General features: G+C 44.0%; 2 protein-coding genes across 3 annotated transcripts in view; one reads left to right on the top strand and one right to left on the bottom strand.

Annotated features, from left to right (window-relative positions):
* The first annotated feature begins 55 nt into the window (after positions 1-55).
* Positions 56-12,922, top strand: LOC143005001 (ankyrin repeat and BTB/POZ domain-containing protein 2-like). Its single transcript, XM_076156227.1, has 17 exons — positions 56-1,019; positions 5,921-6,070; positions 6,459-6,666; positions 6,902-7,054; positions 7,258-7,423; positions 7,815-7,904; positions 8,012-8,113; positions 8,251-8,347; positions 8,558-8,693; positions 8,788-9,032; positions 9,436-9,614; positions 9,759-9,864; positions 10,010-10,112; positions 10,423-10,495; positions 10,595-10,663; positions 11,070-11,183; positions 11,443-12,922. The coding sequence occupies exons 1-17, from the start codon at positions 149-151 to the stop codon at positions 11,692-11,694; spliced, it is 3,114 nt and encodes a 1,037-aa protein (XP_076012342.1). The 5' UTR covers positions 56-148; the 3' UTR covers positions 11,695-12,922.
* Positions 12,923-14,240: 1,318 nt separating this feature from the next.
* Positions 14,241-27,995, bottom strand: part of LOC143004580 (serine/threonine-protein kinase BRSK2-like) — a 77,290-nt gene continuing 63,535 nt past the window's right edge. Inside the window, exons 14-20 of one of the 2 annotated variants that reach the window (XM_076155580.1) lie at positions 27,083-27,143; positions 24,590-25,244; positions 23,261-23,309; positions 22,854-22,977; positions 22,532-22,712; positions 22,319-22,411; positions 14,241-16,371 (exon numbers count right to left, since the gene is read on the bottom strand). In XM_076155580.1, coding sequence (XP_076011695.1) covers positions 16,166-16,371; positions 22,319-22,411; positions 22,532-22,712; positions 22,854-22,977; positions 23,261-23,309; positions 24,590-25,244; positions 27,083-27,143 — 1,369 coding nt within the window. In that variant the 3' untranslated portion in view covers positions 14,241-16,165. The remainder of the gene's footprint in view (positions 16,372-22,318; positions 22,412-22,531; positions 22,713-22,853; positions 22,978-23,260; positions 23,310-24,589; positions 25,245-27,082; positions 27,144-27,995) is intronic. The other variant, XM_076155582.1, reaches the window with a different exon arrangement.

The following is a 27,995-nucleotide window of genomic DNA, read 5'->3' as shown; positions in this document are numbered from 1 at the left end:
TTTGGCAGCGTGTCATTCAACAGCTGTATGCTCCTCCTACGCAGTTTTATCCCCACAAACATCATCAGGCCTTCATCTTAAAAGTTTAAATGGAAAACATTCACTGCGCGTAAAGTTATCAACGCATAAAAACAACCCTCCATCTATCATGTCAAGCTCGGTGAAAGCCCTGGAGGACCTGAGTCTGGATCCGGGTTTTGTGCGCGGGGACTCCTGCCAGTCCCTCAGCCTGTCCTCCTGCAGGTCTCAGCCGCACAGGGGCTCTCCTGACCGGGGGCTCTGCTGGCAGCTCACCGGCTCTCTGAGCAGCAGGAACGGCAGCTGGGACACGGTAAGCTCGGTGCCGGATGCTGCCGAAGTCGCTGCCGAGGTCTTGGCTAAGTGCCCCTGCCTGCCAGAGCTGGAGGAGTATCCCTGGACCGAGCCCGAACTGCGAGAGGTTCTGCGTAAAGTGTCCGGCTCGGAGACGTCATTCACGGTGAACGCTGTCCACCGCCTGTCGGTCCTCTTGCGGAGAGCCTTGGTGCGGATCTCCAGAGAGGCCCAGCGGCTCAGTGAGCTCCATCGGCGGTGCACGCGGCTGGAGGTGCAGAGCGCAGTGAGGCTGGTGCTCAGCTGGACTCTAGCCGAGAAATGTATCTCCTCCTCGGTCAGAGCCGAGTCCCTGCACTGCATGAGCTCCGGGGACACCGTGCGCCAGCGGGGGAAGTCTGCGCGCTGCGGGCTCCGGCTCTCCGTGGGCCGCTTCTTCAGGTGGATGGTGGATACACGCGTGTCGGTGCGTGTACACGAGTACGCGGCCGTGTACCTGACGGCGTGCTTGGAGAGTTTGGCGGAGGAGGTGGCCGGACGGGCTGTGCAGGCGGCGGTGAGGATGCGCGGAGAGGAAGAGCGAGGTGGCCGCGTCAGCTGCTGCCCTGTGACCGCTGAGCTGCTGGAAGCAACCGTGAACAGCGACGCGGAGCTGTGGGGGCTGCTGCAGCCTTACGAGCACCTGATCTGCGGGAAGAATGCCAACGGTATGTTACACCGACATCTTCTTCACCATGAAAGTATGTAGTAATGAAACATGTGGCCATTTTCCTGTTCCTCTCAGTAAATGCAGGTGTTTCTCTCTCTCTGAGGATCACATGTACTTCACCTGTTTCTGTGACTCAGACCCACAACAGAGTTTCACCCTCTTACTATTATTTGATCAAATACAGCATGGTGATCTGTTGTAAGGGATGAACAACATGAACACTGATATTTCAGAGAGAGAAGTCTTGTCTTCTGTATGTTTATGAAGTTTATTTATTGCTTTCTAACAACAACTTCCTTTGTTCATACCAGTTCCACACACTGTCAACACGGTATCATAGAGTATAAACTTTGCATGTACACATTGGGAAAGTTGACATCTAGATGGTTCCTATATATCAGTGTATGATGTCCACCAGCACTGTGAGGTTTGTGCCCCTCAGACAGGAAACATACAATTCAAGCAACAATTAAGGATTTGGATGTGGAAGATTAGTAATGATAAAGTAGCAGGAGTCTGATGCTTGTGTTCACATATTCTGCTGCAAAAGGAGCCACTCGGTGACCTTGTTACCTTCACACAGAAGCTTGGATTCCCGCTCTGTCAGGTTCAGTCTGCTCTGCTAAGTAAATACAAAGTGAAGCTGTCGTTCACACACAGTGTCAGTGTCACGGTGGTGTGAGAAGTGTCTGCAGCCTCAGCACTCACACAGACACACACACACACACACACACACACACACACACACACACACACACACACACACACACACACACACACACACACACACACACACACACACACACACACACACACACACACACACACACAAAATGCAATCCTGGGGAATACAAGTATCTCCAAGGTATGAACTTTTCAGGATCTCTTATATTCAGCCCTGTTCAGTGCTTGAAATTGCATGTTTGAGGCAATCCAAAGGGATTTTGTGAGGTCAGGGCTGTCTTTCAAATCGAGAACAATCTCCTCCACAGAGCACAGGGAGGCCAACTTTAGTGAGAAAAGAAAGAAAACATGCTCGGGTCTACATGGTTTCGACTTGTTTAACCAATAAAGACGCAAAGGATTTGAGGATTTCAAAAGAAAAATGGAGGGACGTTTTGACCTTTGACCTTTGCACTCCAGTTGGCGGTGAAAACGTGACCCAAACAGAGAGACATGTGAAACACGCTGTCAGACAAGGCGCGAAGACTTTGTTTTGGTAGTTTAATCTGGCCAAACCTGTGTGTGTGTGTGTGTGTGTGTGTGTGTGTGTGTGTGTGTGTGTGTGTGTGTGTGTGTGTGTGTGTGTGTGTGTGTGTGTGTGTGTGTGTGTGTGTGTGTGGCTCAGCATGGTTCACACAGCACCGAGCACTCGGCTAGTGTCCACTTTGTCTCGTTAAAGGCTGCAGTGTGCTTCATCTGTCAGACAGATTTAGATCTGCAGACCAATCCTATGAAAATCTGACAGGAAACAAATTCAGGAAAGTTAAGGATTAAGTTATTGATTTTCTCTCACAAGTCACATGTTTGGGCCAATTATCAGTGTGAGACATCTACCGGTGAGAGGGATGTGTTGATCATTGAGATTGATGAGATCATGAGTATCTGATTTATTACCCTGCAATGTTTTATCGTGAAAGATCCTATCAGTGCTGTGTTTTGTCTCTTAACCTTTATTTTGAAGGAATCCTCAGTACTGCTGTTGAAAAATACTCCTTCAGTTTTTCAAATTCAACAATGGCCGTGAAATCTACTCATGTATCCAAAGGGAAAATGGTACCAGCGAAGAAGACAAATGTGGAGTCTCAAAATCTATTGCGTAATCGACCTCCAGATTTTTGTGCTTTCAGATTATTTGGCAAAGGAAATTAGGGAAGTAAGTAGGAAATTAATAGTAGGAGGTAAGAAGGAATCACAAGAGGAAATGAGGAGAAATGGAAGAAGAAAAGGAAACCAGGAAGAATTAGAAATGAGGTTTAGAAGAAAATAAGAGGGAGGGGAAAAGGATGAATATATAGATCATATACATTATCAATGACCTGTATTTATTCTCAAATAATAGTTAAGTATTGACGTAAGCCTCCTGCAAACAGGCCTTTTAATTACAGCATAACAATGTAAACGAAGAAGAAAACACCAAAATAAGAAGAGAATGAGAGCAGAAAGGAAAGAAGGCAGCTGTCAGATACATGTAGTGAAGTAAAAAGTCCAACATTTCTCTACATAAACGCTAATAAACTCTGACATACGTGTAACACGCGTCTTATATTTCCATGAGAAAATGCCCTTTAAAACTGTCTGACTGGAACAGTTTCCTTCTGCTTTACAGCTTTACATTGATACCAGGTGGTAGTTACATTATAGGAACGTTTGGTAGCACAGTGTAGTGAGTGTTGGATTCCTGTGTGTGTGTGTTTGTGTGTGTGTAATCTGACTACACACACACACACACACTTCCCCCTGCTGTTTCTCTGTTCTTCCCCCTTCACCTCTGTCTGCTCACCCCAGGAGCTCTACTGCCTTACAGCTCTTTTAATTTCCCCCAGCGAGCCTGTGGCCCGTTTATGTGTCTGTCAGCAGTAACAGAGGGATTCTGATTGAAATTGGATGGACGTTATTTTGAATATTGGATCGAGGAATTCTGTTTTACAATGTTAGATTTGTGGACATTTTTGCTTATTTCACAAAAGTGAGACTCCAGATTTCGATATTGATCCAGATTATGGCAGATTGTGTCTATTAAGTCGCATTTATGGTGCCAAAGATTGTAAATCTAGAGACATGTGAGCCTTTAATAGCAGTAACAACAAAGACTGAGTATGGAGCTAAATTGATGCCGATTCAGAAGTTTGAGATCAGTTTTAATTCCTGGTGGAGAGGTTGCTGGTCCAAACCTGCGCAAGTGTTTTTTGGGAGTTTATTAAACTTAAACTGCAGCTTTTTGGTCCTTCTGTCCCTCTCTCTGAGACACACACACACACACACACACACACACACACACACACACACACACACACACACACACACACACACACACACACACACGGCTGTATCGTCTGTTACATAAAGCATGACTTATTGTTTTTATAGTATTAACAGTGGTGATGTTTCAGGTATTCAAGTTCATCATCATATCACCTTACCAACAAATACAGAGGCCACTTTCAAATAGGCGTATATTTGCTGTGTTAATGATCTTTATTTGACCTTGACCCCCTCCTCCTCCCCCCTCACACACACACACACACACACACACACACACACACACACACCCTCAGCCCCCTCTGTGCTTCTGTTGTCCCCTCTACACCCGCGACCAAACAGTTGCAGCATTATGCCGCGCAGCAGAAAAGAGCTGTTGTTTTCAGGCCCGGTGACTGTGGCTCTGTTTCCACACGGGCTCACTGACACACACACGCACACACACACACACACCTCTTTACGACGTGGAAGCGGGTGGTGTTGTTTTTATTCAGCCACAGGTACACAGCAGCAGAGAGTGAAAGGAAATGACTTAATCACACATGATTATGTATGTAAGCGGCTGGTGTGGGGACACAGTAGCTGAGGTTTCTTTTACACAGGTAGGGATTAGAAAACGCTCATTTGTGCTCTGTGCGCTGCAGACTGGTCTCCTGTTGTGTACCATGAATAGATGCTTGTTCGGTCGGTGAACACGTTCCGCTCTTTGTAAACACGCCGCCGTCATCAATACCAATTAAGCCACACAGCAAAGTCCTGTTGCACCTCTGGAAGCAAAGATTTCATTCTCAAAGTCCAGACAAAGCCCGACTCTTTACAAACTAGGAGTGTGTTATCCTGCGCTGTCACACTGATGGATTTGCTCGGGCCGATATCAGCCTGTCTAAGTCTCAGCTGTTCATGTTTCGATGCTGTGACAAAGAACACTTTGGTTCCTACTTCATGGGAATCTTGTTCTTCAGCTGGAAAACATCAGAACATGCGAAACACTTTCAAAACTTCTCTGCTACGTCTTGATCTAATACAGTTACAGCAACAAGTCGCGGTGAGGAAGATGGTGGAAATCCTCCAGCTGCTCTGCTGGCAGGCATGAAAGGTGCTGTGCATGAATACTGAGTTGACCTGGATTGAGGTCATCGGGAGCAAAATCATCTGGCAACGGGGAATATTTCAATAAACATGAAATATATAATTTGGCATTATTAATGAGTCGACAATTCCAAGCAATGATAACAATATAAATAATAATGATGACTTCCCTAACACATATTAATCAGTTTGTGTGTCCACATGTATGGATGTGTGTGTGTGTGTGGTTACATATTGATGACTTCTACTTATTCACTTTTGTTTTTTTAAACATAATTTTATTGTTTGGGGTGTTAATAGCAAGTAAAAAAGTAATTTGATTAATTTATTTGAAATGATTTTGTGTGTGTGTGTGTGTGTGTGTGTGTGTGTGTGTGTGTGTGTGTGTGTGTGTGTGTGTGTGTGTGTGTGTGTGTGTGTGTGTGTGTGTGTGTGTGTGTGTGTGTGTGTGTGTGTGTTGCCTGATCATCACATCGCTCAGGGTTTTACCCGGACCTCACTGAACATGCTTTCATTGTGTGGAAGGTCAAGAGTCAGCAAATGCTTAGTTTAGTGAGACACAATGAACAGGATTGTGTGTGTGTGTGTGTGTGTGTTTTAGTTTAAGGGTGTGCACTTCACATCACATGCATACTACTCCCTCTATGGTTCATGCAGACACCACTCACAATGTAACACACACACACACAGTGTTTGGGTAGTTGCTGCATTTCAGATGAAGCTGTTTGTGTGTGTATGATGTGTGTGTGTATGGTGTGTGTGAATACTGTCAAAGTGGCATGGCTCCTAGCAAAAACATGTCAAACTTAAACATGTTGTTGTGTTCAGGTGAATTGTCTCTGCCAGCACATGTCAGCCCGTACACAAGGGTTCCCAAGGAGCAGAGGGAGAGCCGGGAGGACGCTTACATCCAACTGGAGCTGCGAACACTGGAGCAGTCGCTGCTGACCACCTGTGTGGGCAGCATCACAGAGCTCAGTGAGTGTGTGTGTGTTTGTTTAAAGTGCATGGGCCTCCTGGGACAGGTCATTACCAGCTGCCAGGTCCCCTCAGTTACATAACAAGCTGAGGTTTGTACCTCAAAACAGGAGACCTTCACACCCTACAGAGCTGCAGAGCTGCAGGGTGAGAAGGTCTCAAACTAACACAAAGATAGAAACACAAGTGAGTCTGAAGTAAAACACCTGAAAAAAGAAACTAGACAAGGAGGCCAATACTGTCAATCAATTTTCTACTAATGAGCCAAGCTTTTGTATAAATAAAAGCTAGAAATACAAGTCATAATCTAAGAATCCAGTACTTTAATTTATGGAAATGTAATGGAAATATGGAAAATCTCGATATGTGATTGTGCGTTGTCCTGCAGGTGACCTTGTGTCCCGAGCGATGCATCACATGCAGCGTCTGCGCAGCTCCAATCTCTCCACCAGCCCTGTCCGCGCAGCCAATCAGCCGTCAGTATCCTGGGCCCCTGATGCACTCCGCACGCTCTACTACTTCCTGTCCAGCCAGCAGATGGAATCCATGGAGAACCCCAACCTGGAGCCTCCAACCATGACACTGAGCAAAGAGAGGTGTGTGTGTGTGTGTGTGTGTGTGTGTGTGTGTGTGTGTGTGTGTGTGTGTGTGTGTGTGTGTGTGTGTGTGTGTGTGTGTGTGTGTGTGTGTGTGTGTGTGTGTGTGTGTGTGTGTGTGTGTGTGTACACATGTACAGCAGTTTACAGTGCAGTTTTTCTGTTTATCATCATCATCTACATTTGAGAGATCTTTAATTGTACCGCCGTCTTCCTCTTCTTCGTCCTTCTGCAGGCCCTTCTCGCTCCTCCCTCCGCTCATGGAGTGGATCAGGACGGCTGTGGTGCATGCCGAACATCGCCGCAGCCTGTTGGTGGACAGCGATGACGTCAGACAAACAGCCAGGCTGCTCCTCCCAGGACTGGATTGTGAGCCCAGACAGCTGAGGTGAAATTATGACCTTTCTCCTAAAAATGATCTCATAAATTTAACTTATTTAGCTTATTTAAAATCCTGGCTTGGCATCTCCATTTAGATCATTTTGGAAATCATTAAAAAGCTTGCGATAAGTGAAGATGATCAGGAGATGGCCATTGTTGTGTGTTGAGTGTGTTCTTAGTGGTTGAAGTTACCCCCCCCTCCATGTGTAGGTCTGAGTGCTGCTTCCAGTCCTTCAAGTGTCTGGATGCTGAGGCGGCTTCTGTGAAGTTCCAGCTGAATTTGGGCTTCAGGATGCTCTGCTGCGGCCGAGCAGATCTGCTGCATCAGGCCAAACGGCTGCTGGGTGCCGATGGCGTCGATACCATGGATGACCAGGTGAGAAAAGATATGCTCAATGTGGAAATGTGTGAGCTGTCTAGTATAAAGCTGTCAAGTATTAAGGATCATAAATCTAAAATAAAGGAACAATAATAATACAACTATACAAATATACAAATATACAACCTTCTTTCTTTTCTCTCTCTCTCTTTTTCCCCCTGTTTCTGTATCTCCAAAATGTCCTATAACTGTGTGCCCACAAATGCTTGCTTCAATAAAAAAATACAATAAATGAATGTAAACGATATTTTAAGACTTTTAAACGAATGAACGAAGAATGAGCAAATGGAGAAAGATACATTTGTTGGATAGAATAATTTGTGATACATTTTACATCCCTAGTTTGATAAATAAAAGTCTGTTTAAACTTGTCCTTGTGTTTGCTCAGGGAATGACTCCCCTCATGTACGCCTCGGCAGCGGGAGATGAAGCTTTGGTCCAGGTGCTCATAGAGGGCGGAGCCAAGCTGGACCTGCAGGTAAATCTGGCTGCTAACTTTCGCCCAAGAGCTTTCTACATCTCACCTGAGCTGGATGTGTGTGACTAAGACCTCTGCTGTTTGTATGTGTGTGTGTGTGTGCATAGGTGCCAGGCTGCTCTCCCATGCACCCATCGGTTCACCCAGGCAGTAGGCGGTGGGTGGCGCTGACCTTCGCTGTGCTGCACGGTCACCTGTCTGTGGCTCAGGTATGTGGCGGAAGGGTTTCGGACCATTAAATATACCATTGAATCCTCTATATTAACATAACGGATGTATAGCTTTAAGGCTCTGTATATGCTTATTGTGCTTGTGGCCTAACGTGCTGGCGTGGTGCTTATCACAGCTGCTGCTGGAGGCTGGAGCAGACGTGGAGGGAGGAGCGGAGCTGGACGGACAGGAGAGCTGGACGGAGACGCCGCTACAGCTAGCTACTGCTGCAGGTAGACCGCTCCTCTTTCCTTCATTACTTCAGCTTCAAAATCTAACAAATTCAACAAATACCCTTTACCTAAGTAGTGCAGGACCTGTACTTGTAATGGGAATTTAAAATTCTTTAGTACCATGTAGTATGAATACTTTTAGAGACGTTTTAGACTTCCTGAATTGAGTAAATCCACCAGCTGCATTCCTTCACCTCTTAAATCTTTCAGGTTACTACGAGATGGTGAGTGTGTTACTCACCCATGGAGCAGACCCACTGCTCAGAGTGCATCATGGGAATTCACTGGCATCCCCACTGTACGAAGATATGAACTGTTACAGCTACGCTGCAGCACACGGGCACAGGTGAGCCTCTGAGTTCAACATGTAGTTCTACTTCCTTCAGGGATGCAGCAAATTTAATGAGCAGACCACTCAGCAGCCTCCTCTTCCTCTTCAGGAACATCCTCAGGAGGCTGCTGCTTCAACCCCAGCGCAGCAAGGAGGACATCCTGTCTCTGGAGGAGATCCTTGCTGAAGGTGTGGAGGAAGAGGAGGTGAAAACTCCCAGACTTTGCTCTCCCCCCTCCTCCTCCAGCCCCGTTCCCAGGCTGTGTAAAGCCAGGATGAAAGCTCTGCAGCAGGCAGCATATTACAGCGCAGAGCACGGATACCTGGACGTAACCATGGAGCTCCGAGCCATGGGTGAGAAAACCGAGAGTCACCTGGATGAAAGGACGCTAGTCAAGACTACAGACTTGACAAGTCTCAACAAAGGACCAAACTAGACAAGACAAGGCTGTCTAGTCTACAGCCTTGTTCTTGTCTAGTTGGTGCCTAGACATGACAAGACTTAGACTATAGAGATTCAAGACAAAATGCCGAACTAGACAAGATTCTAGACTCAACTGTACTTTGGACTAGTTTGGACTTTGGACTAGATAATGTGTTAATGTGAATCTAGTAGAAGAGTAACTGCACTTGTACTATAAGTATTGTACAGAGCTGTAAAGCGTTAAATGAAAGTGCTGCATTAGATGATGGAGGTTTTCTGCTGTCTTTGAGTGACCGATTGTGGTGTAAAGTCTGCTTCCATGTTTGTGCTCAGGTGTTCCCTGGAGGCTCCACACCTGGCTGGAGTCTCTCCTCAGGGCTCAGCAGCTGTGCAGGGACGAGGTCACCGTGGCCCTGCTCACAGAGTTCACCTGCATCAGGGCGGAGGAGTACGGCCCCGAGGTCATCTCCACTGGAGTGCCTCTCATGTTCAGCATGATGGAGACCAGCAAGGTGCAGCTGCAATACTGTGTTTGTGTTTGTGTTGGTCTTCACTGCACTGCTAGAGAGTAGATAATAGTCACTGGCAATGTTTCATACCAAACCAGGACATTTTGAAGTATAATTTATCAATATCCACACATTCTCTCTGTTTAGGACTATGTGATAACCAAGAGGCTGGCGTCAGTGTTTGCCCACTGTTACGGCTGCAGTCCTGTTCCTCCCATCCCAACTATGGACATCACTCTGTTCACACAGCTAGGTAACTTTGAGACCTTATTTTACTCAATCAGTTTCACTAATATATACCATGAACCTCTTTGATGGAACTTTTACTAAGACGCCCTTGGACCTTGTATGTACTTTTCAGCAGAATGATTGTCTGCTCTGTGTGTGTCTCTGCTCAGACGTCCACTTCCTGAACAATCAGGAAATGTCCGACGTGACGTTCATGGTGGAGGGACGCCCTTTCTTCGCTCACAGGGTGCTGCTGATGTCTGCGTCAGACAGGTCTGATTTCACTTTACACCCAGTTTATCCTCGACATAACACAATTGATATTACATTTTTGAATCATTAAATGCTTTTATGCCAGAATGTCCTTTTTGAAGCTATAAATTTGGCAGGAAAATTTTCAAATGTTGATTTCCCACATTGATACGATACATTGAAAGCCCCCTGTACCTTCAGTGTAAAGTAATGTAAATGAACAATGGACATGTAGGCCAAAAACTATAAAAATACAAATTTAGCCTTAATGTAGTAAGAAATAAAAAATGTCAGAGGTTAATTACATACTCTTCACATTTGTTCCCATCAGGTTTCGCACAATGCTCGCCGATTCTCCTGATAACATCATCCACATCAGTCACATGACCTACAGCACGTTTCAGGTGGGACGTGACCTTCAACCTCAAATCGGGCACAGTGTTCAGTTTAACATGGTTAAGTCCCTCATGCTGACGTGTGTGTGTGTGTGTGTTTCTTTGCAGATGATGATGAAGTTTCTGTACTGTGGAGGAACAGACGGAGTGGATTTGTCATGTTTGGATGCAATAAAGGTATCAACATCATGGAGAGGCTGCTGCTTTGCTGACCGAACTGTCTGGGGTCACTTTTGTAATCTTGCCTTTTGAATTTGGCTTTAATTGATCACTTAAAGTGTACAATGAAAATGTGACACTTGTAAACAAGCCTTAACAGTGGGGGACAGGTGAAAAAATAGTTGAATGACACGTGTGAAAGAATTTTCTGCATTTGTTTCCTAAAATGTTTCTATACAAAATTATACTTAAATTTTTAATTTAAGCTTTCTATTTTTTTTTTTTGTGGAACCTTTTAGATGGGACTTATAAAAGAGTGTTGTTGTTGAAGAACATAAAAAAAGCGATTCCTTTCTTTCTGTGTTTTTAGTCAGAATAATTTCTCTAAATCATTCAAATAACAAAAAATGTGTTTGTATTGTAGCTGCTGCCAGTGTCCAGTTTGTTCCAGCTCAGAGGCCTGCAGAGGAGCTGTGAGATCCAACTGTCAGAGAGTTTGACGCTGGCAAATGCTGTGAGCATCTACCAGGCTGCCAAGGTATGAATTCACACACATTCAACAGACTGAGCTCCACTGAGATCTGTTTTGTACGGTGCACTGTAAAGGACACATTTAGACATTCCGCTCCGTGAACGTTTCATATTCAGTATAAGGTGGAATGTTCTGGAATAAGTAGCCATAAACTGCCAGGTGTGAATGCGGTGTGGACTGTAGGGACACATGCCTGATGTCTGCATTGACACTGAGATTGCATTTTCATACTGTGTGTAAAAGGGGCTCTTGTTTGTGTGTGTAGCATCATGGAGCAGGTGAACTCATCAGGTTCTGTGAAGGGTTCTTCCTGCAGAACATGGATCAGCTACTGGACATGGAGGACTTCCACCGTCTGCTGCTAGGAGGGGTCGCTCGGGAGCTGCTCTGCCCCAGGACCAGCACCTGCTTCGGGTCAGGGCGTGTCCAGGACCAACACAGACCGGCCCTCCTCAGGGATCTAGAGGTCACACTGATACACAGACTTTACACAGACCACTCCACATGTCGAGAGTAAAGAGCCTCATTACAGGGGACTCAAACGGTAGAGCAAATACTCACATAAATTCAGATTATACCTAAAACGTACATTTCTTGAACAGATCGCAGATGTCTGAAAATGCGAATTTGCTAGTAGTAACTACAGCTTTCATTTAAATGCAGTGGGGTAAATATAGTAAGTATAATATTTTACTCTGAATGAAGTGAAGTGAAGTGCCTCAAATCTGATTGATGTAATGCACTCTGGAGTATGATGTACTTATAGTTAACACCTGATTAACCTGGGTTTTAAACTGAAGTGTGTACATATTGATATATTACAAACAGTATATCTCCACATAAACCTTATTAGTAACCTCATGTTAGTTAAGAGGTAGAAGGGGCTGCAACAAATAGTCTATTTGAAGCTGTTTTTTATTGTAAAAATGTATTTATCTCGACCCAAGTGACCAATGTAACCAGTAGTTGGAGGATGATGATGATGATGATTTTTTTAGTGCTAAAGCGATGAAAGAAAATTATCTTTTAATTATTTATTAGGTAAAAATATCCACATTTCCTGGTCTAATTTATTTGATAATCCAGTGTGAGTATTTGCTTATTTTTGTTGTTGCTGCATACATAATAAGAATCCATGTTTTTATACTGTCAGTCAGATGAATCACTGCAAGTGGAGAGCCACTAAGGACTTTGATAACTTTTGTCAGTTTGTCAATATTAAAGAACAAAAAAGTTGTTTTGCTGAATGATCTAATCTAAAATTAGATTTATTTAAAATGCCTGTTAGTTGCAGTTTTAGATTGTAATCAGAATAAGTTTTATTTGTGTAACGACTATTGGACGATTTGAAAACGAATGACTACAAACTTACTCACATGAAGGATATTTAAAGTTTTTGTATCGTTTTTTGGTTTATATATGCAGCGTTTTGTAGAAAATATATTCAAACTCCTGCCTTACTAAATCTCTTAAATCTAATATTTATTATTATGATTAGGTCTGTCTAAAGTAGATGTTCTTTGAGTTTAAATGAACTTGGATGATTGACTGTTGATGATTCATCAGTCATGAACAGTTTAGTTTGAGGAGTTGAAATCTTTACAAAATGTCAGCAAATGACACAATTTAGAAAAGCAGATTGATAACTTTGCTCCACTTTGTTAGTATGTGTCCATCTTTATGCTGTTAGGAAGGGTTTTTAACTATAAAACTTTTTTGAAACTTTCAAGTCAATGAAAAATTTCTTCCAGCTGCCTTGAAGCTTGTCAAATTATGTTCCCATTTTTGTGAATAAAGTTTTGAATAATCCAAACTGTAGGCAAGCTTCTGCACCAAACGACCCTCACACACGTCTCCAAAGTCAACAGATTTATTTCCTTTTAGCACTGAAGTTGTTCACAGTATAACATCACAAGGGGAAACATTGCCATAGTGGTCATCCTGCTCAGTACTAAACGCTCCCGGTCTGATCTGTGTTCTCTGGAATTCCCACAATATAAAAAAAAGAGCAAAGCGAACAATGATAGGTATTGCTTTTATTGTTCTCTCTGGTACCGTCACACACCCAGCCAGCTGTGAGTGAGCGACCCGATCGTTAGGTCCCTCTTTGAGAGAATGAATAAGGAGGATGCATCGCACAGTTACTGTGTGCAAAGTAATCGGAAAGAGGAAAAACAAATCCAAAAGGCAAATGAAAGCTAATGCACATAAAGAACGTAAATACAGAGAACAAAATAAGTGAAGAAAGTCGGAGAGAAAAGGGAAACGGCAGAACAATTCCAACGACGACATGCAAAGAAAAGACGAATGCTGAACATGCAAACAACCATACGAGGTCAAAGCTAAGAGTAGGAATCCCCTTGGTTTTTTAAATAAGCTTATCAGTGAACTTGGCTTATTTACAGAATGAGAGTTTGCTGAGTTTTGAGTCTTCATACACGCAGGGAGAAGAAAATGGACAATTCTCAACAAAGGGTTTGTCCCTCTCAAAGAGGCTAGTCTACATTCTTAAATTACGGTAAATCATTTTCCAAACGTATATTACAGTGAGCGCAAACACTTTCTCAATGATCAATAACTTAAATATGACAAAAATATCCTTAAATAATTTGACTTAAGAAACATTCTCTACAGCTTTCATATAAATAACTGAGAATAAATTAAGACCCAAAAATGACAAAATACAATAAAAGTACAAAAATATACACAGCAGTTCAATATTGTCTGAATCCTGCAGATACTTGAAAAGAAACTGAACAAAAAAAACAACAACATTTCATACATGTTTCATGTGCCAACGTGTTTAAACTGAACCCAAGTTTCACTCATAGAAAGTGCAAACGGAAAAATGAGACGTTTCATTGTTACAGACAAAGACTGTCCGGGAATTAAAAAAAAAAAAAAAAAAATGTGGCAACACAATTCTAAACATAATGTCACGACTACACAGTTTTTGTACATACAGAACATTTTTTAAGTCTGTACAACAGAATAGATCATTCATTTATGTAATACTACCCCCCCCTCCCTCCCTCCCCTCCCTCCCCCCCTAAAAGAGTACTTCATCATACTTTTTGGGCAACTTTTGAAACCGCCAGAACCCATTTCATTTACAGAAATGCTGCAGCGAGAGATTGAGTTCTGGCGTTAAAATCCATCATTCACCGAGAAAGACGACATTAAAAACAAATACAATCCAGCCAGCGACCGTCTGGGCGTCTTCATCCGTCCTGTTTGTTTGTCAGCTTGTGCATTGTCCTTACATCCCACAAAAGAAGTTGTGTATGTTTATGTGTGTGTGTGTGTGTGTGGATGTGCTGAAGTGAGTACGTGTGTGTGAGTGTGTGTTTATGTACATGTAGGAGAAATAGAAGAGAAAATAGGAGAGAGGATGTGTGTGTGTAGGAGTTTGACAAACATCACTGTCTTAAGGCTTTTTTTCTTTTTACAACTCTTCAGAGAGAGAGACGTCTCTGTGTTTGGCCTGGTGGAGCAAAGAGGGCAAAAAAAAGTGGACAGGTGGAGTTTGGATAGAGGTGAGGAAGGGGGAGAGGGGGGATCCTCCCTCCTTTCTTCTGTTTCTGGCTCTCTGGATCGGTCAGCTGGATCCCAAGAGCTCATGTTGGCTGTTAATAGTTATTATGGATGATTCCTGGTGGCAGAGACAAGTCATCACACACTCTGAGGAGCACACACACAGGGCCGGCCCAAACATGTCTGAGACCCAAAGCAGGATTTGATGACAAACCCAACCCCCAAATTCAAAATACCTGCTTAAACTTAACCAATGTGATTAAAAAGATGAAACTGTTAAGAGCTGTATGACACTGGTTGATTTTGTTCAAAGTGCCCCCAATTTCTAAAATGTGTAAAGCCTGAAATTACGTTTATAGACTCTAAAAAAATGCTTTAATACTCTACCATCACACCCAGTTAGGTATTCTGATTCTAAAGCCACGAATGTGCTTCACTGACTTAAAAGTATATTATCCTTTCCTAAATAAGGAAAGGGTCCACTAAATGTATTTATCATCCAATCATCTTTTATCCCTTAATCACCAAATTTAGCACCATACCCAATAATCATAAAATAATCTGTAATGTCCTCAAATTATTAGTTTTAACACGAAAATGTTCAATTTGATGGTGTCCCGAGAGGTTTCACTTGTGAAAGTGTGTTTGAGTGTGTGAGTGTTTAGATTGTGTATTGTAGCACCTCCCAAAATACATTTGTTATAAATCCAGAGTTGGAATAGCACCATGTATTTCTTTTAATCATCAAAATAGTTCAAGTGACCTTAAATTCCAATATTTGGTCAAAGCAAAATAGGTTATCTCAAATTTATAACATCCCTAAACCTCCAATTTTATTAAAGTTAAGATTGCAAGACTCTTTTCAGCAATCCCAAAGTTGTGTACACACTTCTTCGCTCTCAAAATCTAGTGTAGTCACACACAAATCCCCAAATTTGGATTCTTCCATCCCTAAAATCTGGCAAAATCCACAAATATCTTATAAATGCAATTTGCATATTGGGTGGCACTGCAACAAAATCAGGACGTCTCCCATAAAATGCTGAACTTGTGAAAAAAAGAAAAGATGGACCCCAAAGCCAGTGTGTCATTGTGTTTGGGCGCCCCCTGGTGGCTAAACAGCTGCTTAGTTCACTTGCACTTTGTACTTGAGCTCTGAGTGACACATTCAGTTCCAGATCCCCTCCCCCCCCCAAGGACAGAAGGGACAGAGGGACACAAGGGTCGGGACATCAAAGCTACATTAGTTACTTATTGTAAAATACTGATCGACTCTTAAACTGAAATAGCCATTCCCATTATACAGTACAAAAGTTTATAGGCAAAAAAGTAGATTTTTCTTTTTGTTTTTGAAGAGCAACATTTCTAGCTAAAGGGCAAAGTTGCAGCTCTCCTCTGTCATTCTCTAATGACCTCATACTGCTTTTCGTCTAGTCATGCACAGCTACGCCTCCTTAAGGTTGTTCCTGTGTCCTGTTGCTGGCCGCCATCTTTGTTTTGTCTTTGCCAGGGGGGCACTTAGAGTCATTGGGCTTGCTGCTCGGGGCATGCTTGGCGGGGGAGCTAGACGTGGCGGGGGCGCCGGGGGAGTGGGACGCTTGGTTCTTCTCGTCTGAAAAAAGCTGTTTAATTACGTCAAAGAAGTTACTCAACGGGCTGCCTACACAGACGGGGAAGAAAAGAAAAAACAGAGAGAACAAACAACAAGATGAGCAATGGGGTTAACGAGAGGAGAGGAAGAGTATGTGATGGAGGGATGAGGAGAGGAGTGCTGCCGGGGAAACGGAGACTCGTCAGCTGAGGGAAGTCAGATTTTGAGGGGGTATAAGTGGCTCCAAACTGAGCAAGGTTGGATTCTTTTTTTTCAGGCCATGTCCACACAAAGGCAGGATAAGTTTTTATTCCACTCAGTTTTAAGTTTAAAATTTTTGCCAACCAGGAGAAATGGTTCCTCGTCTTTTCGTCATTTTGAATTACAGCCTGTAATCACATACGTATGATGTTTCATATGGCATCACATGAGGTCAAACTTTCTTTCTTTCTTTCTATCTTTCTTTCTTTCTTTCTTTCTTTCTTGTACCTGCAAAATATTTGTAAAATGTGTAATTTTTTTCAGAGGCCTTTAGATTCTTCGGACGTAACTTTATTCTTTGATTCTATTCAATTGTTCCCGAATTTTCTACAAACAACTACAAATCCACAACATCTCTAGTATCAGTCTTTTTCGAGACATTTATTTTTTTAGATTTCCTTTCTCATTCTATCATTTTTCCAAATGGATAATTGGAGTTTGGAAGGATTGGAAGAAATGTCAACATTTTCAATTGTTGTGTCTAGTCAAGCTTTTTGGCAAATTGAATAGAAAGTGAAATTATAAAAACGATGATTGACTCCAGCGTATTAAAGTTGTAAAGTAATAAATCACTTAGGCTTTAGAACCTAAATGTGATTAAAAGTTATCAGCATTTGTGTGGAAATGGACTTGGATCAGTCGGTAGGATGGGTACAGACTCATCGTGTGTGGATTTCTCAGAGGGTCTACATGTGATTATGGGCTTTAGAGTCTCAGTTTCACCTTGATTGTGTGGAGAGCTGACTGGAGATCATTCTGTACAGGAGCATAAACAACAACAAGAGCTGTTTGGGTCTGATTTAGTCTCATTGAACTGGACTCTGTCATCATTATTATTACTGGCCACATCTGAACACAGCAATCACACTCAGGTCCGGTCACAAGCTAAATCTGGAGAGGAACTAAGTCTTTATGCCTTCTTAAACGAAGTAAACGTCATCGTAAACAACATCTTTGATTCGCCGTAGCAAATCAAAAAGCTGTGAAAAGTTGTAACATATCAACTTTCCGCTACATTCACATCTTAACAGCTCAACTATGGACCTTCGACTTCACAGGAGGATGAGTTAGAATATGGCCCAAATCATCTCCACAGAGTAAACTACTTCCTGTGTTCTGACGTGGCTCCTGTTTTGGTTCATTTCATGAGGGGAAACAGGGTGAAACTATAGATTTGAGAACGACCTTATATGGGTTTTGGTCTGATTTAAGCTCCAGTTGACTCTCCACCATCAGCAGCAGACAACAAAGTCCATCCATTAAACACTATCTTTGGTCAGTGCTTCAAAACAGTCATGAATAAATCAAAACATGCAACAATACAGCACAATACATACATTAATACACAATCACTTCTTCCAGAGGGTTAGAGGAGTCAAACGTGTCCTCTCACTGTTAACAAAGCTGATCTCTTCAGTTAGGTGGATGATTAGTATCCTCGTTGTGTGACATGAGGGAAAACTTACCATTCTGTCAGTCCATCATTAGAGTGAGCGTTTTATTATGTAATTAAGTTCCGGTGATTTTTAAATACGGAAAGGATGCGAGGAGGGGCAGACACCGATGTCAAGCATCGCCGTGTAAAGGGCTACTGAGGTTATTTGGGAGCCACGCAGGCACACACACACATACACACACACACACACAATTGAAGGTTGACATCTAGCTGGGAGGTCCTCAAATCTATCATCATTCAAGACAAGAATCCTGATCATTTTGGTGACAACTTCCCAAAACAATATAACAATCTTTATATTAACACTGACTGACTAAACATTGATTTTGTTGATTCATTATACAAAGTTTCTAAATGCTCCTCTACATGAAGTTATGAAATTAATTGGACACTTTGTCCATCATAGCCTCAGCATGTTTCTTCACCCTGAAAGGTCTGGTTTCTTTCATGGATCACGATCGTAGCCACATTGTTTAGCTTTTACTTGCGAGGGCATATCTTGTATAATGATGAACTAGTTCAGGATCCATCTGGATGCTGCCTATGGATCTGGTAAAATGAAATATCTGTGACCTAGTGTGGACGTGATTTTCCACAAAGTCTCCACATGATAGACACACACACACACACACCTATATACAAGCACACGTGTTAGTGTAACCAGGGTAAAAGCCTGGTCGGGTGTTTTGTCCGGGAGCTCCCGGTCACTCTGGGTCTTACCACATTTGGAGGATTTACTGGGCAAAGTGGCTGAGCGCTGAGAGCCATCTGAGAGCAGAGCACAGTGTCACTCACTCACACACACCAACCAACTCACTGAATGAGCTGTCAAACACTATCACCACCTCATATGCTGGCAGTGGCTGATACGTCACATTTCATCTTTATGTTTGGGATATGTTTGAAAAATAAATGCAGCGCTGCCGAATGTTCAGCTTAGAAGTTCCAGACTTCACCCAAAATGTTAGATTTTATGATTCTTTAAACTGGCACAACTTGTTTCATTTTAAGACATGCAGATGCGTATTTTAACATTTTTCAGTGTCTTTTCTCTGTGTTCTGTGTTTTTTGTAACTGTTTCAGTAATAAAAGCAACTAAATCTTTCTCTCTTTCTCTCTGTGTGTCTCTCTCCCCCTCCCTCTGATCTTTAAGGCACAAGACCTTATTACTGAGGCAGGACACTTTTTGTGTCTTTGTAATGTATGTCTTTTCCCACCTATGGTTCCTATCGCACACCTGGCCGTTCGAGGAGAGAGAAAATCTCTCAAGGTTTCTTGCTTTTATCCTTAAACGTGAAGGTTTTGCTCGTCTTCTTCCCGAGCTTTGGGCTGGATTGGGGACCGTTTGTTACTGTAAAGGCCTGTAAAGCCCTTTGAGACGCCGTGTGTGATGCTGAGCTGCACAAATACGCACGACTTGACTTTTAATGTCCACAGGGACTCCCGATCTGAGAGAGGTGAAGCTGGAATATGAGCAGAACAGTCACAGTGAATGATGTATTATCCTTCGAAATCCATCAGCCTCTGCATCCTCGCATGTACATACTTGCACACACAGAGTATAGGAGCAAACCCACACACACACGCACACACTCAGGAGGCCTTTGGGTTCAGAGAGGTTTAGTAAGCGTTACCGCCATGCACTTTTGTGGTTTGGTGCAAAGGCCGGGATGCAAACACAATCACGTGTGCTGTATTTGTTTGTGCTGCTGTTGTGCTTCGTCACTGCGACACACACACCGAGCATGCTTCACTTCAGTACGTTAGTCCAAAGCTTGACTTGGCAAACACACACTCTTGATCATGTGTGAATGACAGGTAGCTCACCCGTCACCATCAGCACACACTGTTTGGCACCAATCAGCCAGAGACGAGCGCTGCGCCGCATCTCCGCACAAAACCCTGCAGCTGTTCCTTCTATTACGTAATAGCTGCAGAGGCACAAAATGACAGCGGTGCCAAGCTGAGAGGCCAAATTTGCCAAACTGTATGCGCGCATGGCTTCTGGGAGGCTGGACGGTCCATTCGGCATGCTAATCATTCAGTCAATCCAAGTGTGGTTAGAGTAAGCTGAGGATGATGAGAAGCAGGGCATGAAGCGGCAGGCCAGAGGAGGAACAGATAGAGAGTGAGAGAGAGAGATACAGTCAGAGAGATGGAAATGAGAGAGATGTGGGTTATTGGCACATCTGCATGGTGGTGGGTGACTGAGGTTGTGCATACAGTGCCTGATAACAGTTCCCATCTGTGGCGGTCACTGGCCAGACTGGTGCTACTGGTTCCCTGTGCTGAAGATAGTTTGGAGGGTGTTGCTTTGACGTAAGGTGTAATGAGTTTATACTAGGAGGCCTTGTGAGTCGGAGCTCTGGTTACGCGAATAAAGATGAGCAGCAGCAAGAAAACGAATGTGAAAAGTTCTTTTTATCACCCACAACAGGAGCAGATGTCTCAATTGCGTAATTCAGATGCTGGATTCAGCTCTTGGGCTTCACTCCAGGGTGCCTGATGGGACACAAGTGCAGCCCTGTCACACTGCGGTTACACTGACTTATCTAACACAGCACATCAAATGCTGCTGTCTGCCTCTTATTCTCAGCTGACGGGTCACCAGCACCGCCGGCTGTGGACAGGACGAGCCAAATGAGCATCATCCAGGTCGATACATTATAATTGCAGAGTCATTTCCTGCACTGTTCACTGCCAGATGTCCTACGGTGCGGTCTGAGGACACAATGAAGCATCGGGAATACACAGAGGACCTTTTCTCCTGATGCACTGTGGGCACTTTGCTGCTGTTCATTTTTATCCATCGAGCTGCCAGCTGGCTCTGAAATGTGCCGATGAACCGCTACCATGACTGCGCTGTAATAGCCACGTTTTGTATGACTTTGTTGACCACCTGACCCTCATTTTATTTGCCTTAACTTCCATTTACAAGAGCAACTGCATCCATGCCAGAATTTGTGAGTCGCTCATAGCACCTTATGTCAAAAAAAAAGAAAGCAAACTGTGCCTTTAAAGACAGCAGAGTGTAAGTGTGTGAATGTCTCAAGTGTGTGTATCCTGAAGGCAGCAGTGTGTGTGTAAAATCTAACACTAGTCCAAAGCATTTATCAACCTGTGGAGTAAAGTGTCACCAAATAGCCTCCAGACACTTTCAAGTGTGACTGCGCTGTGTGGATAGGATGTAGTTCTCTACTTCACCACCAGAGGGGACCATTATCAAGTAAATAACCACAAATACAAATAACAGGAATACTACAGTAGTCAGACTAACGGACACAACTAACAAGGACAACCAGAAAACACAATCACTTTCTTTTCTTCTATATTGATCCATCTATCAATAGGCAGCCCAAAAAATATCCATATCAAATATTTCAAAAGGGATGTGCGATTGTTTCTGGCCAGTTCCGCTACAGAAAGCGTGGAGCATTAACTTACACGTGATGAGTTTTTGCCTTAAATAAAACTATACAGTAAAAAAATAAGGTGCCCTTCATCTTCCTCCCTGTTTGACACCAGAAACGTGCACATTTAACACTTAATCCAAACCGGTTCTGTTGCGTTAACTTTCATTTGAGTGGAGCGCTGCGTCTCTCTGCAGAAGACAAACTGCACCGTAAAGTACAGCAGGAACGGCTCCTTAGAGGCAATGATCAGCCATGTAAATGCACGTCTGCAGCTCATCTAAAAACCTATGGGCAGTGAGAAGCGTTTGTTTTGTTGGTCTCTACTCCAGCACGGTAGAATTTGAATTAGTTACAACATTTTCATCTGCCGTTTCATCATCTCCATACTTCTTTTGTATTGTATTGCATTTGCTTGTATTCTATTCTATTGTATTCCCGGGATCCTCTCAAACAAACACAAATTGAAGATGATTATCAAAGCTTTTTCAGTCACACCATACTGGAGTACAGAGTCACAACAACAACATGGCTGTTCCAAATATTTGGGTACTACTTAACATTGCAAATCCTCCTGTGTATGTGTGTGTATGTGTGTGTGAAGGCCATGATCTGCGTATGTGGCAGGGACATGCACGTGGAGATGCTGTGTGCTGAAAGCAGCGTGTTGAGCCGAGTCGAGTCGAGCAGGTCGGAGCCGAGTCGGGCCCGAGCCGAGGCTGTGCTGTGAGGGAGGGGAGTGAGTGCCAGGATGCTGGAGGAGGAGGAGGAGGAGGAGGAGGAGGAGGAGGAGGAGGGGCTGTGAGGGAGAAGAGGGAGGGGGGCATTTGAAGGGAGGGGGGGGGGGGGGGGGTTGGCAGGGGTCGGGTGTCGAGGAGATCCCACTTACCGGATATCTGTGGCTGCACGCCGGGCTGATCGCTGGTGCTGAGCAGCTGAGCCTGGATCGTCTCTACTACGCGCTTGAAACGTCGACTGGGACCTGAAGGAGAACGCAGCAGACCAGTAACCAGACGGGTAAAGCAACTAAGCACACCTATTTACGTGTGTGTGTGTGTGTGTGTGTGTGTGTGTGTGTGTGTGTGTGTGTGTGTGTGTTAACCTGAGAGCAGGGTGAAGGTGACAGAGTAGATGCCGTTCTCCTTGGTGGCGCCAGAGCTCTCGGTGTAGGTGATGTCCACCTGGAACTTCACAGGCTTCTGGAACACGGTGGGACCGGCTGTGGACTTGTACTCTGCCCGGAAACTGGTCTGAGAGATCACACTGTGGCTCAAACTAGGGATCTGAGAGGGGGGGTGGGGGGTGGCAGAAAGGGACGAGGAAGTGTATGAGTGTGTGTGTGTGTTCGGGTGGCAGAATTAATCAACCTTCAAAGAGTGGAACAGATGATAGTCTGTGCAGGTGAGAGGACTCATCAGGCTTACAGAGAGGAAGGCGTGGACGATATCTGCCTTTATGGAGCTCAGAGGTTTGTCTCTGATCACGATGAAGATCTGCTCCTCCTTCTCCAGGTTGATGAAGTTGCCGAACCAGGATTTCTTAGCCAGCCTGCGGTGAGGACATTTGTTAGTATGCTTCATCAGTGGCACAACTAATTTCTGCTGCTTTTAGGGAAGGAGCATCAACTAAACTAAACCCAGACATCTGCATCCAAACAGATCAGCATTCATTTGTATTCTTTCTCAATGTAATGGAAGCATCTGACAGCTTTTGTCAGACCGATGTTTCAGGTATTTTATTTTACCCTGCAGTTTGTCTCAGGTCATGGTTTCCTGTTATAAGACTCTGAGTTGTTATTGATTTTGACTTGGGTTGTGTTGCTGTAACTCACTCTGGAGATGAATCTGGGGTGAGACTGGACATGTCCTCCTGGGTGGGAACTGTGGATACAGACAGAGGTCAAAGGTTACAGCATGAGGTCAGACGGTCACAGTCGAAGAAATAAGGGAGAAAAAGGAGGAACAGTTTCCTTTTTGTAGCGTGTCTGGACCTAACAGTGCCACCATGTGACCACCATGTTAGACACATAAATTAGAACGTAAGCTTTTCATCTCTGTTCCTTGATTAAAGAAGAATCTGTCAGTGTTTTGTTTGGATGTTGTCCAGTTAATGAGAGTCAAATGCTAGTGACCTGTTTGACTGCTTTACATTAAAGGGCAATTACACTTTAACACTTTGACTTTTGGCGCTACAGTAACAAAGTCATTTGAAACGGTACGTGAATCACAGTCACACGATAAATATGTGTGTGTCAGATATCTGCCAATGCAACTGTCCCCTAAACACACACACAAACTGACACATCGCCCTCCTACGACTCGTCACTGAGAGCATTTCGTCTGAGGTAAACGCGTCTGCACTGCTTCATTCAGTGTCAATTGTGGGCATAAACTGGAATTCATCATCAGCATCAATGACTAATGTACTGTACAAGTAAACTCAAAGTAACTGTGACTCACTTTAATTTCACCCAAGCGCTATTTCAATACAAATACAATCCATCTGTGCGGATGGGATCACTTCAGGACTTTGTTGAGATGAGTCGGATATTGTTGCATAAAGCACTTGGGGGGTAAAATAAAGCAGAAAGGATCCATTTCCTGCCTGCTGTAATGAGATGGTTATCTGTTCACGACACGGCCAGAGGCTGCAGCAGGTGAGCCGCAGCCTGATGGAGATTAGGGATAAAGAGAGTATTTGCATTTATTCCCCTGGGTGAGAAGAATGCAGGGTTTACGCATAAATATGCTCTGTGCGGAATCGGTTATGGTACAAGGAGGATTAAGATCGTATCACACACATCTGAGCTGAAAACCACAAAGAGAAATTACCTCATGTTGTTAACAAATATGAAGTAAGTCCACACACCAGAGATGAAACTCCATTTAGTCAAAGACTTTCTCTTTGCTTCTTGTCCTTCATTATATTTTCCCTTTTGCTTCCTTGTTTTCTTCTTCACTCTGTCTTTTCTTTTGACACTTTTCACTTTAATTGAAAGCCACAAAAGCTTTACAATGAGATTCCCATCGTACTGTTAAACTAAACTGTAATCTTCACCATTAACTATTTTTACTCTGATTATCACTTTATTGCTACTCTTGGTTTAATGATGGTGGTGTTCATGTTCTCATCTTCCCTACACTGGTTCTGTTTTACTCGCCTTGCATTTTCCTGCGGTGGAAGCGCGGTGAGCCCAGGAAAGAGTTCTTGATGGAGTTGAGGCGCGTCCTCCAGGGCATCCCGCCGATGGACGGGCTGGGCGGCGGCGTGGGGCTGGGTGTCCCGGCCGGGCTGTCCTTCGGCGTGTGCACCGGGGTGCCTTTGGGGGTGGGGAGGGGACTCCCTCTTGGGGAGGGGTGAGGGGTCACCTGTGTTATGGGGACACATTTGCCGTTGTGGTCAGGGTGGAGGTGGTGACGGCGAAGGGGTGACATAGGGGGCATTGGAGAGAGGGGGATGGAGAATTTGGGGGGGACGGTGAGAGGCGGGTGCCGTCTCACCCTGGGGCTGTTGGGGATGCAGGGGGCCAGAGGTTGGATTGGTGTGGATGGCTCAGATCTGGGGTGGCAGGGGGGTTCAGCTGTGTTGGGAAGGGGATTGGACCGGGTGGTCTGCAGGGGCTTCTCTGAGACTCTGGGCTTGGCGGGGAGGGTCTGTGTGCGGGGGTGCATGAGGGGGGATCCCATCTTTGGCTGGTAGGAGTTGGGCGTACGTGGCCCCAACCCGTTAAGGCGGCCATCAGGGGAGTGAATGGGGCTGCAGTTGGGGGACTGAAACAGGTCTGGGGACTGGGGTGGGAAGAACCGCCGGTTGGGCTACGACGGGTCATGCACCGGCAGAGTCAGCCAATGAAAAAGCACAGCCGCAGCCAGAGGAACAGCACAGCCCAATCATGTTTCATTCCCATCAAACACAGCAGGAAACAAAAGAAGGAAAGTGGGGGTGGAGCGAGTGACAGCAGGCAAGAGGTGGTGAAAGTGCAAGAAAGAAAGAAAAAAAACAGAACATGCAGTTAGCACAGTGAGCCAGCAGGAGGCAGCAGTGGAAACCTGTAGTGAAGCATTCATGAGGCTCAGACAGCAGCGATGCACTGACTCTTTACTACACAGGACGACAAAGGTGATTCAGCTTTTTCACAAATCAAAGAGTTAAAATTTGTCATCTTGTCCAGTAAATTATTTTTCACTGTGCAGACTTTAGGGTGGCAAAGAAAAGCCGAATTCAATATCATATCAAATTACAGAAAATATTTTAGACTCCAAAACTGATCTGCACAACATTTTTTGCCAGTTTCTGGTCGTTTTGATGGCTGATTAGTCAGTGCATCCTGATTTAACAGCAAGTGACCTGGCTGGAAAGCTAACCCATGTAGCTTCACCCTTCACCTGGGAAGTCGTCAGCGTTCATGCACGATGCTGTGGAATGAATGAACTTAAACTGGACAGGTCATAAGAGGCAGATATGACCCATCTGATCAGAGCCTGTTGATTATCTGTCATTCCATTCCTGTAACTCCATTACAAAGCACATATGAAAACCGATTTACACTAAGTGACGAAGTTATGTCAGCTATAATAAAAAGTGTGTGCATGTATTTTTAACATAAGGGTGTAACACTGGAAACAGGAAGTTAACTCACTACTCACTACAAACCCTGTAATGGTTGATTACTACATCCGTGTGATATGAGGCAAGCCAGTCAGTCTTTGTCCAGCAGGAGGGGGGACATTGATGGCTTATTTTCACTCAGTGTGCATGGATGTGCTTTAAAAACTCTGGACTGGTCCTTTAAGTGCCATACTGCTAATTTTTCTGTTTTATGCAAATGCTCTCAGATCACATAATGAGTTTTGCACACGAGTTTTTCAACTGAACACGGTGGAACAGGAGCTCCAGACTAAAATCTGCTGCTTCTTCGCTTTGCAGTCAGATAAGGAGACAACTCTGTGCCGCCACAATTAAATGTTAACTTTGCTTTAAAGAGAACGGGGTTTGCATGCCAGAGGGAATATTTGATGATACCCAGACAGTGTCCTTGCTTTGAGTTAGCTTTAAAAATGTATTGCAGCACCTAAGAGAATCTACACAAGGAGGCTGTGGAGCTGCAGGTTAACTTAAGTGTTAAGTTAAGTTTTGTGGCTGTATTGTAGCTTTTTCTTTGAGATGGATAGCTCTCTTCTTTAGTTAGTACTGTTCAAGCCAAAGATCAAACTTCTGATTCTGTTCATATTTTCATGGTATTCATAATTCTTGTATTCAGATTTTACATGTAAAGAAGTTGGTGATAATCTCTTATGTTATGAGGGAATTAAGGTGAATAGCAGATGGCAGTTTATGACCTGTGGGTTTGTCTTGCTAGATGTGTTTCTATTTTCTTCAACCTTAAACTTTTGCCAATTTGCCAACTATAAACTATATCACACTATCAAAGGGGCTAAAATAGAAAAAGCACTTGTCCCCTTTCAAAGCTTAAGTAGGCTCTTAGGCTTGGAATGACGTCCATGGTGATCGCTATGAACTGCTGATGAGTGGCTGAGTTGAATGAGAGTCTGTGATGTGCAAAATCCATCAGCATCACAGCAGAGTGGAGCCAGCAGTGAGGTGCATTGTGGGGGGAAATGCCCGTCAGTGCATGGGACATATGGACACTTACCCTGGGACTGCTGAGAGGACTGGTTGACAGACCAGAGGACGCTCCGCTGATGGACCGTGACCTAAAAAAACGCAAACGCACACCTGAGGTTAAAGCCCAAAAATCCACGGAAACCCACTGCACAGCAAACTGCATGTAGCGACTGACGGAACGGGAAGTACAGTGCAACATACAACAACAACAAAACTACACAAGAACCACACGCTTGAGCGCATTCTCGACCGTTAGTAAAGTGAAGAGGTCAAGCAGAAGGGAAGAGGCGGGTCGGTGTCAGTTGTTTATCCTCTTACCTGGTTGATGACTGAGCCTCATCAAGGTTTGTTTGATTTCTATATCACAGCACTGATAACACCCTACCAGCCAAACCTGATCATCATAATAACATCTTCACATTTTGGACTTTAATCTACTGTACTACATACACATACTGTCCACAAGCATGTTGTTAATTTCTGTGGCTTCCCCAGGATCTCATGCATATTCATGAGGAGCGACTTTCATGATTGGCTGAGCTGAGATCTACAGAATGCCACCGACGCTTACATTTTATTACAAACTTAACACATCATTAAGTTTGGTTTTATCGTTATGGGCAGGGTTATATAGCTTGGGCTTATAACTATACAGCCAGATTTGCACAAAAGCGAAAAAGAAATCCAACATTTCAGTCCGCGAGGCACTTTAAGTTCATGTTTTGGCCTGCTGGTGATGAGTCGCTGGGAATTATCTTCCAGGGTTCATGAGTGTGAATCACATTCCATGGAAATCTGGATGTTCTATCACGGACCAAAGTGTCGAAGAGACAGAACAACCAAAACATTTTGTCAGATGTAAAGATGTAATTGATGGTGTGAGCAGATGCCAGAGTTCCCTGGGACGCATGATTCCTGTTAACATTGACTGACACGTTAAC

Source organism: Genypterus blacodes, unplaced genomic scaffold (assembly GCF_046128005.1).
Source record: "Genypterus blacodes isolate CSIRO-AG114 ecotype Tasmania unplaced genomic scaffold, CSIRO-AGI_Gbla_v1 ptg000067l_1, whole genome shotgun sequence".
In the NCBI taxonomy this organism is placed as follows: domain Eukaryota; kingdom Metazoa; phylum Chordata; class Actinopteri; order Ophidiiformes; family Ophidiidae; genus Genypterus; species Genypterus blacodes.
This window is presented reverse-complemented; position numbering and strand designations above follow the sequence as displayed.

What these genes read in the sequence shown, in the direction of transcription:
- LOC143005001 (XM_076156227.1), top strand. Translation starts at nt 149, where the DNA reads ATGTCAAGCTCGGTGAAAGCCCTGGAGGACCTGAGTCTGGATCCGGGT. An exon ending in CTGCGGGAAGAATGCCAACG is followed by an intron (nt 1,020 to 5,920) that starts GTATGTTACACC and finishes TGTTGTGTTCAG; the next exon opens with GTGAATTGTCTCTGCCAGCA. An exon ending in CTGATGTCTGCGTCAGACAG is followed by an intron (nt 10,113 to 10,422) that starts GTCTGATTTCAC and finishes TGTTCCCATCAG; the next exon opens with GTTTCGCACAATGCTCGCCG.